General features: G+C 32.4%; 1 protein-coding gene across 4 annotated transcripts in view; it reads left to right on the forward strand.

Annotated features, from left to right (window-relative positions):
• Positions 1-12,309: 12,309 nt before the first annotated feature.
• Positions 12,310-16,994, forward strand: part of PGAP5 (Per1-like protein PGAP5) — a 40,320-nt gene continuing 35,635 nt past the window's right edge. For all 4 annotated transcript variants that reach the window (XM_072537251.1, XM_072537250.1, XM_072537252.1 and 1 more), the window contains exons 1-4: positions 12,310-12,427; positions 12,486-12,838; positions 13,381-13,547; positions 14,770-14,858. In XM_072537251.1, coding sequence (XP_072393352.1) covers positions 12,329-12,427; positions 12,486-12,838; positions 13,381-13,547; positions 14,770-14,858 — 708 coding nt within the window. In that variant the 5' untranslated portion in view covers positions 12,310-12,328. The remainder of the gene's footprint in view (positions 12,428-12,485; positions 12,839-13,380; positions 13,548-14,769; positions 14,859-16,994) is intronic.

The raw sequence follows: 16,994 nt of genomic DNA on the forward strand, positions 1-16,994 counted from the left end.
TTAGAACTTTACGAATTACCGGCAATCAATATTTATTTATTCGTACCATATAATAAATAGTTATCTTAAATTATAACAACTGAAATATATTTTTTAAATATCTTCTTCTTCTTATGCCGTCCCCATTAACGGAGGTTGGCGACCACATTTTTAAAAGCTTCTCTGTCTTTTGCAACGTGGAATAATTCGTCTACAGTCATGTTTGTCCAGTCTCGAATATTTCGCAGTCATGACTTCCTCTTTCTACCTATTCCCTTTTTGCCATCGACTCTACCCTGCGTGATGACCTGCAGATCTTTTCTTGTTATATTTGTTTTTAAATATATAGGTACTACACAAAATGTTATGCGTTTAGTATACACTTCCACTATTTATAATAATTATTCTTTTGTCAATGAAAGAAGTCTGTAATAAAAGTTTATTTAAGCTGTTAATACAGGAGCTAGGAACTTTTGTGTTGTAAGTTTCCAGCTACGAATCTGTCAAAAAATGCCCGAGTTTAGCGAATGGACCTTAAGTTTTATTCAATATTAGTGTACAGTCTGTCCCACACGCTTCTTTCATTGCGTCACTAATTTTGACGTCATATGGAATTTTAAGAATGTCGAGAATTATTGCATGACTTTTTAGTTAAATCTCACAATTGCAAGATCGTAATCGGTTAAATGTGAAAAGGTTATTTTTTTTTAAATATAAAATAAAAACTTTATTTTGACAATTTAAAATTGTTTTTTAATATTAAAGGAAAAATTTTTAATTTACATATTAAAAGTTTGTCATAATTCCTATTCTATACATTCCAAAGAAGTATATTTATTTATTATTTTAGCTTTATTAGCTAAGATTTACCATCTCCAATAATTCAAGTTTCATCATGGTTGTTGAAACACGTATATGTCTCCCTTTTAAACATTCTACTAAAGAGTGTTTAGTCCAACTTGAATTTGGTAGTTTTGATATGAAGGGTAAAATGTTGGCCTAAAATTAACAAGAACAAATTTAAAGACGCTAATGATATTTCAGTAGGTTATGGCAAACTATATTTTGATACAAACCTTCACTAAACATTCTGTATACACGAGTTCTAATAACATGTTCATAGTTATTGGTTAATGAACGCCAGAAACTGGTAATAAAGTTGTCCCAGCCTCTTTTTCTAATTGACAATAATTTAATAATTTTAATATTAGTCTTTGTTTCTTCTCGGTATATCTCGGCATATTTAAAATATTTTTATGACAATAAATACAAAATTAAATTTTCACTGTAAAATTTCTGAAAATACTAACCTGGAACTATGACCTGGAATGAAAATTATCATTTTATCAGTTGACATTGTGAAAAAACTCTCAAGATCGAGACCTTCTGCGTCAAATTATATTTATGCCATCGAGTTAGAATCCAGATTCTAACTCGATGATTTATGCGCATCATTGATTGGATATCTATTTAGAGTATTGTTATGTTTTTATTAATTCTAATTTATTGTTTTTATTTATTTATTAAAGGTTCTATTTATAACACTCACAAATTTATTAAAGTCTTCATTACTAATTTATCCTACACTAACAATTATACAATTTATTATAATACGTGCGTTACATTTTAAAACGCGATCTTCAAAAAACTAACTGTCTCTCTAAATAAAATGTCCCATTTATATATATATATATATATATATATATATATATATATATATATATATATATAAAATGCCGTTATCTAGAAGGATCTGGCGATGAATCGATGACCTTCCACCCATTAGACGACAAGGTGACTCATGGACTGGTCTTTCGGCGAAGGAACTAGAGATTTCTGCCGGCAGGTAAACAGGTCTTTCAACTGAGCGCCGAAATTACTAGAAATAGAAAAGAATTATTCATAATATATTTACAGTTTTATACGCCATAATATTTATTATCGTAACAGTATTATAAACTCCAACCAATTATACATCCGTAAGTAGAATTCGCTTTAATATACAAATACCCGTAAACGATACATAATTTTCTAAGTTCTATGTATAATAATCACAGACTCACGTTTTTTTCTTTCACTTCTAGCCTTAGAGTAGGGAATTCTACTCGTCAAGTAGACTAGACATTTAGACTACTTTAGTAGACAAAAATTTAAAAGTGCGTTCTGCTGAGACCATCAGAGGAAATACGATTTAATAAAGTTGATCATTTTCCTATTTATAATACCCTAGGTAGGTGTAGGTATTGTCAATCAGGAGAGACACACTGGTCATGTTCAAAATGTTTTCTTAGATTGTGTTTAGTAAAAGATAGAAATTATTTTAATTCTTATCATAATAGCACATAAGTAAGTTTTATAACAGTTTTGGTTGTTTTTGACCAGAATAAAAAATTAATATCCTGCTTTATTACTTTTTGCTTCCATTTTTTATTAGAAAACTTATTTTAGTATTTTTAGTTTCTGATTTTATTGTGAGGTTTCACCTACAATCTTAAACTATGTTTCTTGTAAGATACATAATAAACTTTTTCAATAAATTTGGATATTTGACTATGTATCTAGTGAGGGCAGACGATACTCTTAAGCTGCAGTGAAAGAAAACCGTCTAGGAGAAGAAAAGCTCCAAAATCAAACCCTGGTCCTCCAAGTTGGGGGTTGGGGCATCGGGTTAACCACTCGATACTCGTCAAAAATGGTAAAGGTTAAAAACTCCAAAATCCAGCCTCGGAACCGGACTGATATACGACGACGAAAAATGCTACGGAACAGGAAAATGATTTTTGCGACATGGAACGTCCAAGGAATCTCAAAGAAAACTCCAGAAATCTTAGAAGAACTAAACAAAATGAAGATAGACAGCTATTATTACGGAAACCAAACGGAAAGGTCAAGGATCGGAAAACCTAGGTAAATACGATCATTTCTACACCGGAGTCACAAAAGAACGTAGAGCTGAACAAGGAGTCTCCATTATGATACACCGTCGCTTTAGAAAATACATCACATCATGGGAAGGCATCAACGAAAGAATGATAAAAATGAATATATGTATAAAAGGATACAGACTGACCATTCTGGGCATATATGCAATCAATGACGATGCTATTGTAAATGTGAAAGATAACTTTTTTGAACAACTGAATGAAGAAATCACAAAGGTGGGTAACACAAGAGAAATAGTAATCTTGGGAGACCTCAACAGCAGAGTCGGAAAAAAGTACAACGATCAAGTAGTAGGTAGATATGGAGAAGATAATACGAACAATAACGGAGAAAGGTTAATAGATATATGTGATCAGAATGGACTCAGAATCATGAATGGATATTTCCAACATAGAAACATTCATAAATATACGTGGACTCAGGAAACCCGAAACTTAAAATCAGTTATAGACTATGTCATCCTCAAACAAAAAAGTCGACTGAAAACAAAAGACGTAAGAGCATGTAGAGGACCCACTTGCGGCAGTGACCACTACCTCCTACGTTCAGATATTTCATTTCCACATAAAAGAGAACAGAAAACGCCGCAAGATAACCATACAAAGGAGCAAGTACAAGAAGTACGATACAATTTAAATAGTTTACACCAAGAAAGTGTTAGAAAACTATATAAACGTAGACTGGATAAAAAATTAATTGAAACGGAAGATAATACCAGGAATGTTAATCAGTTATACAAAACCATCAAAGAATGTATACACGCCGCTGCCCTAAAAGATCGGTGAACAAAAACCATATTGGTGGGATCAAGATATTTCGCAGGAAATAACACAGAAAAAAAAATTGTATCAAAAATATCTGAACACAAAAAATGTGGAAGATAGAATCGAATACAAAAGAATGCAAGCGATGGTCAGAAGAAAAATAGGCCAAAAGAAAAATGAATCCTGGGAAAAAAAAGTGCACCATGATAAATACATACATTGGTGGAAGCCAAAGTTCAGAAAGCTGGAAACTGTTAAAAAATTTAAGAAACAACAGAAAAAGAGATATTATCCAGTCCATATCACCGCAAACTTGGGAAGAATACTTTAAAGATTTACTAACAGAGACAAGAGATCCCTTCAAACAGATAGAGAAATATGGTTTACAAGGCGTCAGGCTGATAGGATCTCCAATCAAAATAAATGAGAGAGAAGTCGAAACCGTATGCAGACATCTAAAGAATGGCAAATCACCTGGCCCAGGCAATGTAGCTCCGGAACTCATTAAACATGGACCCAAAATACTAATTCAACGACTACGACAACTTTTCCAGGAATGCATAAATAAACATGAAATACCTGAGGAATGGAAAGAATCGCATATGAGCACCATCCATAAAAAGGGAGATAAATAAACCTGAAAACTATAGAGGAATTGCAGTTACTAGTAGTATTAGCAGAATATATGGGAAAATAATAAAAAATCGAATAGAAGAAGAATACCAAGATATGGAAGCCGAAGAACAGGCTGGTTTTCGTGCAGGTCGATCTACAATAGACCATGTCTTCTCTATTACTCAGATAATTGAAAAGAAAGTTGCTCGTGGCCAAGAAGTCCACCTGACGTTCGTAGACCTTAGGAAAGCATATGATAGTATCCCGCTTGATAAATTATGGGAGGCACTGGGGAAAACAAATATAAATATAGAATTGATTGAAGCAGTAAAAACGTTGTACTACCAACAAACAACAAAAATTAAAATAGGAAATCTGATAACACCGGGATTCAAAGTGACTAAAGGACTGAGACAAGGATGCTGTATATCCCCAACATTATTCAAAATATACCTCGAAGCAGCACTCAACAAGTGGAAGAAAAAATGTACGAATATGGGCATACCACTAATAGACTTAACTTTGTACACTCTGTGCTTTGCGGATGACCAGGTCATCATCGCACAGGACTCTGAAGACCTTAGTTACATGATGCGAAAACTATTAGAAGAGTTTACAGAGTGGGGTTTGGAAGTGAATATGGAAAAAACTGAGTACATGAGTATCGGAGGAGATCAACATAACCTTCTCGTAGAGGAAAATCAAGAGATCAAACTATGTGATGACTACAAATACCTAGGAGTAAAAATCACTCAGGACGGAAAATTAGATGCAGCCATTAAGGAACGAAATACACAGGGAAGGAAAGGGAGACACAGTTAGTATGGGGTCAGTCAGTCAGTCAGTAAGCAGTCAGTATATAGTTAGTCAGTTGGGGAGATTTTCAAGATAGTAAAGTCAGTATAAAGAAAAGAGGACACAGTTAGTAAGCAGTCAGTATGAAGTCAGTATAAAGTAATTAAGTCAGTCAGAATTAGGAAGAAAGTATAAAGTATATATATATATATATATATATATATATATATATATATATATATATATATATATATATATATATATATATATATAGGGTTTTTATCGCGGTTCTCAAAGAATTAGTTTGTAAGCACTTTTTGAAATTATCTTTATTGTATCTATTATGAAACACACATATATATATCTAACATAACCAATGTAAAATTTAAAATAAACTATCTTTAAATTGAAATTCTTATGAAACTAATTAAATTATATAGACAATGTAAATTTTAAACAAACTATCTTAAAATTAAAATTCTTATGACACTAATTAAATTATGTTAACAAAATTTTGTACCTTTCTGTCATTGAATGCCTAAATGAAACTGTTCTCCAAAATAAAGATTTTAATCACCACTCAATGTCTTCGTTCTCAGCCTCGGTTATCCTTGTTTTTGTGAAATTACTTTTTCCAATTATCAGCTTCCACCAATTTAAAATATTTTTCTTCTTAATAGCATTTATATTTATTCTTCTTTTTAATATACCAATATCCAATCACCATATAACTATTATAATTTTAATTTCTTCTAATCTCCATTGACCATATAACCATTATAATTTGATTTCTACTAATCTCCAATCAATATTCTTCTAATATACTTTCCAATACTATCTAATTTTAATACTAAATCACTGATTATTGCATACTTTATACTTTCTTCCTAATTCTGACTGACTTAATTACTTTATACTGACTTCATACTGACTGCTTACTAACTGTGTCCTCTTTTCTTTATACTGACTTTACTATCTTGAAAATCTCCCCAACTGACTAACTATATACTGACTGCTTACTGACTGACTGACTGACCCCATACTAACTGTGTCTCTCTAACTGTGTCTGTCTAACTGACCATCTTGAATCCAAATCACCGAGTATTTATATCTTTTCAATGTTCCAGAATCATCTGGCAAGAAATCATATTCGAATTGTTCTATTTCCTACATATATGAATGTTCTCGAATAGTCTCTCCTCGCAAACAGGGTTAACTTAGTGTTCTAGAGAATTCTTTACTTTTCTATCGAGAATTTTATTGACATTTAGGCTTTTCAGATCAGAATATAAACTTATATGTAAATTAAACACCTTAAATTAATAAATTACACTATTTCAAATCCGTAATTATATGTAAATTAAACATCTCAAACCAATAAATAACCCCACTTCACATTCGCAACCATCACTTAACTGTCACTTTCAGAGTATATTTGGTTGCCTATGCACATGGCTCACTTAAATATATCCTAATTATTAAAAAAAAACTTTTTACACTTATTATATGCTAATTTCTTAAGAATACCCTCATATAAATATATTTCTCCAATATATAACTTATAAATTATTTTTAATCACTATTTTTCTTTCTCCTATGTTTAATATCATCTCAATATATATATATATATATATATATATATATATATATATATATATATATATATATATATATATATATATATATATATATATTGTTATGATATGCAAAATCGAGAAAAATATTGGGTTGATTAAAATATTTCAAAGTTCAAAAACATTAAAATAATTCAGATAAGTAAGATAATAAACAACAAACATTTCAAAGAAGGAAAGTTATTAAATTCTTGGATTACCTGTACTAAACAAAATGTAAGCTATACATAAATTATTTCTTTGTTATACTTGAGTGACCCGCATAATTTTAAGTGAAATCCAAAGACAATTGAAACGGGTTTTCCAAAATACATTAATGCAGTGATTAGAGACAAATAGAAGAGATTTTAGAAAGAGGTTTTTGTTAGTTTTAAGAATTATAGAAAATATTATTTGTAAATAAGTTTTAGGAAATTTTATAATTATAGGTAAAAATTTGTTTGTTATCGAAATGAAAAAATGGGGGAATTGTGACGAGTTTTGATTGGCGGAGATTGAAAAAGGTGGGATAAGTATGTAGGAAAAAGTTTGGCGAGATTGAGGAGAGAGAAAGGAGAGTCAGTTGGTTTTCCAAATCTGTAAGACGAACAGTGATTGTTCTCTGGCGGTTCCTGAGAAGTAGCAAGCAGTAGTGTTGAATGTTAGTGAGTTTTTGTGGAGTTAGTGTATCTGACAGAAGCTGGAGCAGCAAAATATTGTAAGTCATATGTTCCTACTTATATTCCAAGAGTCACTGTTCAGGCCAACGAGAGATTCAGTTTTATCGTAAAGAGAAAATATTCCAAGAGTCATTTTTCACTCGGGCCAACGGGAGATTCAGTTTATCGAGAGGAGAAAGGCTATCATAATTTGAATGATTGTTGCTTTTGAAGGAGATCATTAAGGACGATATACTTGCAACAATCTGTTGTAAGATTGCTGCTTACATAGGGAGCGGTTGAGAGGAGATAATATAGTCTACAAGGAACAAGGATTTGGACCACTCATCATCAGAGAGAGATATTTTTGTTTTCTGCAGTTTTTTTTCTTTTATTGATAACACAATTTTTACACTTAATTTAGAAAGGATATAAATATTTTGATTAGGAGAGTTAGAATAGTTCGGGATTTTGAGATTTCAATTAATATTGTTTGTACCATTAATTTTGATTGTTCACGTACGTAGAACAAAATTTTTGAGAATCATTATATGAGATTTGTTTATTGAAAACTTTTGAGTGTGAATTATTTCATTATTTTTATTTCAATATATAGTGTTAGATCATATGTGTTTTTTATTATTCCGGTATTCTCTGGACCTTACCTTTCACATGTAATAGCATAGATATTGAAGCACGAATTTAACCCTGAGATAAAAGAATTAAAAATTGTGATAGAGTCATAATCATATCATCTAGATAATTTTAATTAATCAAAAAAAAATTAATTAGCTAATTATTGCTTGGCGCACCAAGACTTTAAATATCACAATAACTGGCTTCCAAAACGTGGGGCTTGAAAATATCGCAGCTTTACATTTGAAGGAAGGGAAAGAGATCTGGAATAAGTACAGGTGATCCAGAGATAAAAACATATAACATTGAGGGAATTTGAATTTGAAAGTATTTTGACAATTTTTCCAGGGAATATAAATTTGATTTATTGATTGATCGTAGTTAGTGGATATTTACTGCTATTGAATTATTTGATTTTATTTTCTTTGCCAATCGTACATTTGATATTTATTTTGAATTATTTGAATTTTACTGATTGCATATTTGATATTTGTCGTGAAAATTTAATACATTTGGGGAGAAATATTGTCGTGTTCTGAAACATATAGAGTGTTGTAAAATTTCACATTTGGCGGGGACAAAAAACAGTAACGAAAAGAAACAACATGTCGACCACAAGGAGTCAAAGCAAAATGCAAGAAAGGAAGGAGGATAACAGAGAAGAGGAAACAATTGTTGAAGAAGGATCGGATAATGAAGGAAATGTTACAATAGTTGAGGAGAAAAAAGAATTATCAGGAATAGAGAAAATATTACAACTAATGCAACTACAGACACAACAAATACAAGAATCAACAAAACAAACAATGAATGAAACAGCAAAGAGAATGGAAGAAAACCAACGGGAAACAAGACAAGCAATAGAACTAAATAACAGGAATATAGAGCAGCGTTTGGAAAACTATGAACAAGAAATTAAAGGATGTGTTGAGGGGATAAAGAAAGAACTGATACAACAGATAGAAGAAATAACCATAAAGAATGCAAAACAAGAGACAGAGATAAAAGATATCCAAAATACGATGAAGGAAATAAAGATTGTCCAGAAAAAGGAATTAGAACAGTTAGAAGAAAAATTTGAAATGGCGCTACAAGAAGACAGGAAGGAAGTAGAAAGAAGATTAAAGCAAAATGAAAAACAAATGGCAGAAATTGAACTAAGAGGGGTAGAGAGAAAAGAAGTTATCATCCATGGAACAAGCGAGTCGAAAATACAATTTGGCGGGGATATTCGGAAAACACACCCAGTACCGTTTGTTAAAAATTTGAAAACCAAATTACAACATATTAGATATTTTGACGAGTGCAAAGAAACAATTAGAAACCATTTGAAAGAAGGAGCAGCGTTATGGTATGAAAGCAAGGAAGATGAGTTTGAAAATTGGACAGATTTTGAAAATAAATTTCTCAACTATTTCTGGGGGAAAAATAAACAGAGAGAAATCAACCAAGAGCTACAGAATGGAAAATATCACGAAAAAATGGGAATATCTGAAGAAAGATATGCTTTGCAGATATATAACAATTCAAAATATCTAGAATACAAATATTCTACCGAACAGCTGGTAGAAATGATCAGCAGACATTTTGAGGAAACGTTGGAAGATCACGTGATTTTGAGAAACTATCAAGATATTGATAGTTTGTGCCAATTCCTTCAACTAAAAGAAGCGAAAAGAAAAGAAATGAGAAATAGAAGACAACATGACCAATATAATGGAGCGGAAAGAAGGTATTCATCAAATTATGACCAGAGAAACCGACATCCCAGATCAACAAACGAATATAGGCCGAGAAATTACAATAATTACAATAGACAACAAAATTACGATAACCGGAATGATACACAAAATAGAACAAATGAAAATCACAACAGGAATAGAGATGCACAAAATCCTCCGAATAGGAATACGAACGAACAAAGGGACGATAGAAATAATCAGAGATTCCAACGACAAAACAGAAGAGAGATGAATCATGTGGCAATAGAAAAGGAGGAAGAAGAAGTATTCAATGAATCCAGACAGGATTTTCAATAAGGCATCCACTAAACAAAAGTAAAAAACTCTCCGGTATATTTTGTCACCCGAGAGAGTTTATACAGTTGGCGGGAAACGAAAAACAAAATTCTAATTCCAGTCTAATTTTTTTAGATGCATTTATAAAACATAAAGCGATTAAAATTCTGATTGATTCTGGATCGGAAATTTCGTTAATCAATAAAAAACTAGTAAAAGAATTAAATATGGACAGATTTGTGTATAAGATTCCGAGGGTTGCTTTAGTGGGTGCAAATAATAAAAAATTGACGACAGTAAACGAAGGTTTAGGAGTACGGATCAGAGTGGGAGACCAATTCTATATTATGCAATGTGTGGTGATCGAAGATCTAAATCATGATATGATAGCGGGAATTGATGAATTGAGTGAAAAACATATCACCATCAATTTTTCGGAAAATCAACTGGAAATCAGAGCAGAACCAGACAACATAGAAGAAGAAAAGGAAACAGATAGGAGAAAATTTTCTGAAAGGATAAATGGACAAGAAAAACATAAAGAAATCAATATGACGGTAGAGGATAAATCGAAAGCTCAAGAAAAAAATCAATCCGAAGAGGAAAAGAGAATAAAAAAAAAGAAGAAGAGTTCGAAAAGAAAGCAGGAAAAAAAGGAAGTTATAAGCAGAAAAATGGAAGGAGCCGAAACATGGTGCTCGGAATACCAGATAGAAATTAAAGATAAAGAAAAAATAGAAGAAGAAATAACGGAAGAGGACAGAGAAGAAATGGCAATTATGGACGAGAATCCAGAATTTTGTGAAGAAGTAATACGGACAGTGAACACATGTGAACAAACTGAGGATGAAAGAAAAATAATATGTGGAGAAAACATGGAGAAGGAAATAGAGAAGATTTTAGAAAATTATGGAGATCTCATTAATGAAGAAAGCCGAGTGGCTAAAAATTATGAACATTCTTTTAAAGTTAAAAACTTAGAAAATTTTAAATCGAAAACATATCCAATCCCGTATAAATACAGGCAAAGCGTCGGACAGGAAATTGAAAATATGATCAAAGACAAGGTGATCGAAAGATGTGACTCTCCATATATCAACCCGATAGCATGCGTAAAAAAATCAAATGGTGATTTGCGATTATGTTTAGATGCAAGAAACATTAATTCGCACACAATCGCGCAATACGAAGCGCCTTTGAACATAGAAGCCATTTTTGGACGAATCACAGGATCACACATTTTCTCCAAAATCGATTTGAAACACAGTTTTTGGTTAATACCTTTGGCAGAAAAGTGTCGAAATTATACCGCTTTTTCTATCGACGGAGTGGTGTACCGATTTAGGGTAGTACCATTTGGACTACAAAGTGCATGCGCTGCTTTGGTTCGCGCATTACACACAATTTTAAATAGGCATGGAGAATTTGTTGTACATTACATAGATGATTTATTAATTTTCTCACCGGACATAACAAGCCATCTACGACATATTCATACTGTTCTCGAAGAACTTGATCAAGCCGGATTAAAATTAAATATTCAAAAGTGTCAGTTTTTCCAAAAAGAGGTATTGTATTTAGGATTCAAATTAGACACAAAAGGGATTAGTCTTGCAGAAGATAGAATTGAAGTCATAAACAACTACCCTAGGCCAACCAATTTAAAAACTTTGAGACTTTTTATCGAAACTTTTTATCGAGAGAGATTTTCGAAAGAGAAAGGTATTGGTTTAAAGATTACTATCCTATTGTTTATAACTTCGTCGCAAATACCGGTTAACTTTGACTCGTTGTATCTCAGAAACCACTGCTCGTAATTTAACTTTTTCTTCTAAAAGAAGCATCTTTCTGAGTCTTTTCCAGCGCCTTTTTCACAATTTAATTTAAATTAATAATTACCAAGATATTCTATTTTTTTGTAAGCCAAAAAATTGTTTACAATTTTAAAAAATTCTTGAGGCGGCCAAATAATCCAATTTCAAAATTGGAAAAATATCACATGCCGACATGATTTTTGCTGTTTTGAATTTGGTAAGTGCCCTTAGCTAATACGATACGTTGATTTTGAATGTGAATTTGATTTGAGCCAATCACAATATTAAAAAAAGAATTTGGCAGTTATCACCAACTTTTCTCTTTTGTTCTGATTTACGGTGACAAAGTAGCTCTGTGAAGTAGCTGTAAAGTTTTTATCTTTAATCACCATGCTCCATCTCTTATGTAATTTAGATACTGCTGAAGTATCCATAATAATAGACAGAATATTGACAGTATGACAGTTAATCAAAAATCAAAACAAAAGTGAAATGCGACCTAACCTAAAATTTATAGTAAAAACTAGCTTTGGAGTATTATTTTTATTTTTCTATTGTGAATTTCTTATCTTCTATGCAGTACAACTTAATGTGAGTATTTAAATAACCATTTTTCATTATATTATAATTTTAATTTAAATATTTTTAGTGTGACTGGCCCCAGTTAGACCCTGAAAACGAAGATACATCTATAGAGCCTTCCAATGAAGACCCTGTTAAAATTATGGTTATTGCAGATACACACTTATTGGGTTCCAGAAAAGGACATTGGTTTGATAAGCTACGAAGGGAGTGGCAAATGTATAGGGCATTTCAAAGTGCCATGACTTTGCACAAACCTGACTTGGTATTTGTACTAGGTGATCTTACTGACGAAGGCTTGTATTGTAGCAGTACTGAGTTTGAGTATTATGTGAATAGATTTTATAGTTTATTTGCTGTTCCAGAAGGAACAAAAATTTATGTTGCTGTTGGAAACCATGATATAGGCTTCCATTACGGGTAAGAATTTGTAACGTACACCAAATTATATTTTTTATATACCAGGTGGGATTTTGTATCCATAGTTCTGTACATTTACAGCTGTTTTTGTTTGATCATAAACACACAATTGTTTTATCTAAGTACTGCTTGCTATAGTGGCTAAATGGCTATAATAAATTCAGGGTGAAAAAACAATACCATTGGTGTAATACTTAGTGTGTCTTTATTTATTTAATCTTATAATAAAAATTAAGAATTCTGATTCTAAGACCCACAATTGTTAATAACTAAAAATTACTCTATTACACTATTACACAATAGGAAAAACATAGGTTTTTATCAGAGACACACATACCACATAAAAAACTTGTCAAATTCCTGATCAGGTTAGAGACCTCAACGTAATACTTTTTTTTAGTTATTTTCCTGAGCTATATTCTTCAGAAGATGACAGTTTAATATATGTAGAAGTGGTTTTAACTTTTGATAATCATTATAATTGTGTTACTTTTGACAGATAAATGGTAAACTATGAAAATAATTTTGTATGTATCTTTTAGTGTCAGTCCATACCTAAATCAAAGATTTGCAAAGGCATTTGATGCTCCAGTAGTGAGAATGATTAGCCTCAGAGGCAACCATTTTGTTCTTGTAAATAGTATGGCTTTAGAGGGAGATGGATGCTTTTTGTGTAAACCTGCTGAGCAACAATTAACAAAAATTGAAAGTAAGTAGAGTAAATGGTCAGCACCACTAAGAATAATTATTTTTTATAATAATACGAAAAAAAAAGAAAATTGGAACAAGTTGTTTATAACAAATTCATGAGTGTTTATTACAAAAAGGGCTGTGTTGTTATTATTTTCAAGTGCTATCCCAGATTTTAAAACATCTAAATTGGTCTATTATTACCAGAGATATCATAAAATTTTCAAGTGCTTTTGATTTGAAGTTTTAATTAATTCATTAAACACAACACTAAAATTAACAACCAAAGTGATAACAAATAGACTGAATGAAATTATAACACTAGCAGAAAAACAAGGTTTTAGGTCAGGAAGATCATTCACCAATGCTATATTTATGAGGCAAGTGCAAGAGAAATCATTAGAATACAACAGACTGGCATATTTCTGTTTTGTGAAGCTTAAGAAGGCATTCAACCAGGTCAAATTAAAGGATGTTATCCACTTACTGTATGCAAGAGAGATACCTCTCAGAATAATCAAAACGATTGAAAGTATCTACCAAAACAACACAATAAAAGTAAAAGTAGAAGAAGAACTAACTGACCCTATTGAAGCTGGCAATGGGTAAGACAGGGAGATTAACTGAGTCCTCTATTGTTCAACCTGATTATGGATGAACTAATAAAAAAATAAGAACTAAATGGGAGAAAAACAACTTAAAATAATCTGTTATGCAGAAGACGTGATTTAAATGCAACAATTTAAAAGACACATCTGCAATGGTAATGGTGATTTAATAATGTTATTAAATAATCAAATTATGAATTTAAAAAAATGGCTATTTTGGTTAAAGATGGTCCTAGGTAGTACAATTCTTTTTGTGAAAAATTACTAGAAAATGAATTTCAAATCAGAATTATAGGATATTTATTCCTTGTCAAGTTAGAATGAAAAACTTAATAAATAAATTTATTAAGTAGCCATTGGCCACATTTTCAGTAGCCATTTTGGGAGGGTGTATCATTGAAATTTACATTTCTAGTGAACAGGTACAATATTGTGACTAGTGTGATTATAAAATTTTATATTCAGTCATTGCAAAACTAACAGCCAGCTATACAAGGATCATTTTTATTAGAACTAACACTAAAATATAATAAAACTATTTGCAAGGGAATACTCGTGGTAAAACTCACATAGTTAAATAAGCATACAGTTTGTAAATATTTTGCTTATATTACAGTATAATAATCTTTTCAGAAATTTTAAAATGTACAAAAGGAACATATACCGAAAAGTGTAAACCAAATATGAAATTAGCAAAATATAGTAGACCCATATTGATGCAGGTAAGTACAATTTGAACACACTCTTTGCTACTACCATAAATTAATGTCAAAAAGAGAAATCAAACGATTTCTACCTGGCGAAACCGAATTTTTACTACTGTGCTTTCTAAAACTTGCGAAGCAAACAGCTTGATAAATTACTCGGCAAGGGAATCTAAAATTGCATTCCACATGCCGTTCATCATAGTCAAAATTCGTAGTGAATTCAGTTTCTGGTACTCCAAACGGAGTAAAGTGTAAATTAAAGTATAAATATGTGATAAATTAATGTCTTTGTCAATTAGACCTTATAGTACATTATATCAGTAGAAATATATAAAAAGGCATTCTGAGTAAATGATTTGACTGGAAACGACAATCTCAACTTCATGATTGGAAAATTAGAGCAGTAGTACACAGACAACACATTTTAGATAAACCTAAACAAAATAGAGGGATTGTGGAAAAGAGATAAATATATTGGCTATGAACCCTAAGAACCAGTATGGTTGTAGCTCAAAACAACTTTAAAGCAGTTGCTTCAAAAGTTAGAACAGCCATGTTGATTGGACATAGTACTTGAAGAGGAAGATATCTCCTGAATTAAGGTCTTAAACACTTTTTGTGGCGTTTGCGCCAGAAAATCTCTCACATAATAGATTTTTACATGGAGCTACTGTAGTTTGGACACCTTCACCTCGCAACAGGCTTAGAATCCCAAAACACATTTTGGAATGGAAACCAGTGTAAAAGATATGAGAGAAAGGGACTTGAAGAATGATTTATGAAACAGCCGATCGAGGAAGGGATTCAAAATCGAAGGATGCCTTAAAATGTTCTACTCTAATAACAATAATACAACCTTAATTAGGTCCCAAATATAACAGGTGTCATGAAAACAACATCCACTGCTGCAGTGGAGTTGGTCATTGGCATCACGCATCTAGACATATATGTCAAAGAGGTGGCGACAGTGACAATGATGCGATTGAGCTCAGCTGGTGCAAACCTTGATGTATGAATGGGACAATTGAGAACACGTTTCTGGCAGGGAGAGCTGGATGTGCTACCCCTGCTACAGGCAGGTTGCAACTCAGTTAAACCAAAGTTTGTCTTTGACAAACCCTACAAAATCGAAACAAGACAGTATAGGGAGACAAACGTGACACTCAAAAATGGAAGAAGCCTCAGGATGCGGGATGTACTCCAGGTAACTGAGCCTAAGAATAAAGAGGGGTGTGGGAAAAATGACAGCGTAGTTCAGACAGAATTGGCTGGTATCTCCATAGCCGCAAACGAGATAACGCAAAAAGGTATAGCCAGGTAAACTATAATAATCTGCACAGATAGCAGACAAGCGTTACTAAACTCGAATAGACCACGTGTCACATCAGGGTTAGTAATGGAGTGTCACGAGTCACTAACTGAAGCTACAGATGGTAATACCATCATCCGGAGGTGGGTTAGGACACAATAGGAGTAAAGGCAACCGCATTGCTGACCAATTGGCTAGAAAGGCGTCAGGCCTAAGACTCTTAGGACTTGGGGATCTTTTTGGTTGGTCAACTACAACAATCGCGGAAATTGTCAAATGTCACTTCCATACGCAAACCGAGAAAAGATGGGAAGAAGGGCAAGGATGTATACTTGCCATGGTAACACTAAGTAACCTTAAAAGGTCAGCAGCAAAGAAGTACTTGAGAATGACCAGGAAAAAACTACGCTTGACAGTTGGTTTTTTAACTGGTCATTATCAACTAAGCAAACCCCTCCACACACTACGGCTAGTAGACACACTTCTTTGCAGGAATTGTGAACGAGAAGACGAAACTGTAGAGCATGTCCCATGTGAATGCCCGGAGTTATCGTTAATACGAAAGTACGCGTTCGGCGAGTCCTGGTCCACACCTGCCCACATAAGGGAGATATCCCCTGGTGACTTGTCCACCTTCCTAGAAATGGCAGGATGGACAATGAGTTGATGACAGCTCTCTGGGGGGATGGGTCAATTGTGGTCTAAGTGCTGTGGAACTTAACTCATCCTCCCTACTCTACAGATACAAATATAATCTTAATTGAAATTATGCCTAGAAGTCGACGATTTCTCAAGAAAAGTATTTTTTGTTTGGACTCACTTTTGTTAACTTATATTAATTT

Source organism: Diabrotica undecimpunctata, chromosome 7 (assembly GCF_040954645.1).
Source record: "Diabrotica undecimpunctata isolate CICGRU chromosome 7, icDiaUnde3, whole genome shotgun sequence".
In the NCBI taxonomy this organism is placed as follows: Eukaryota; Metazoa; Arthropoda; class Insecta; order Coleoptera; family Chrysomelidae; genus Diabrotica; species Diabrotica undecimpunctata.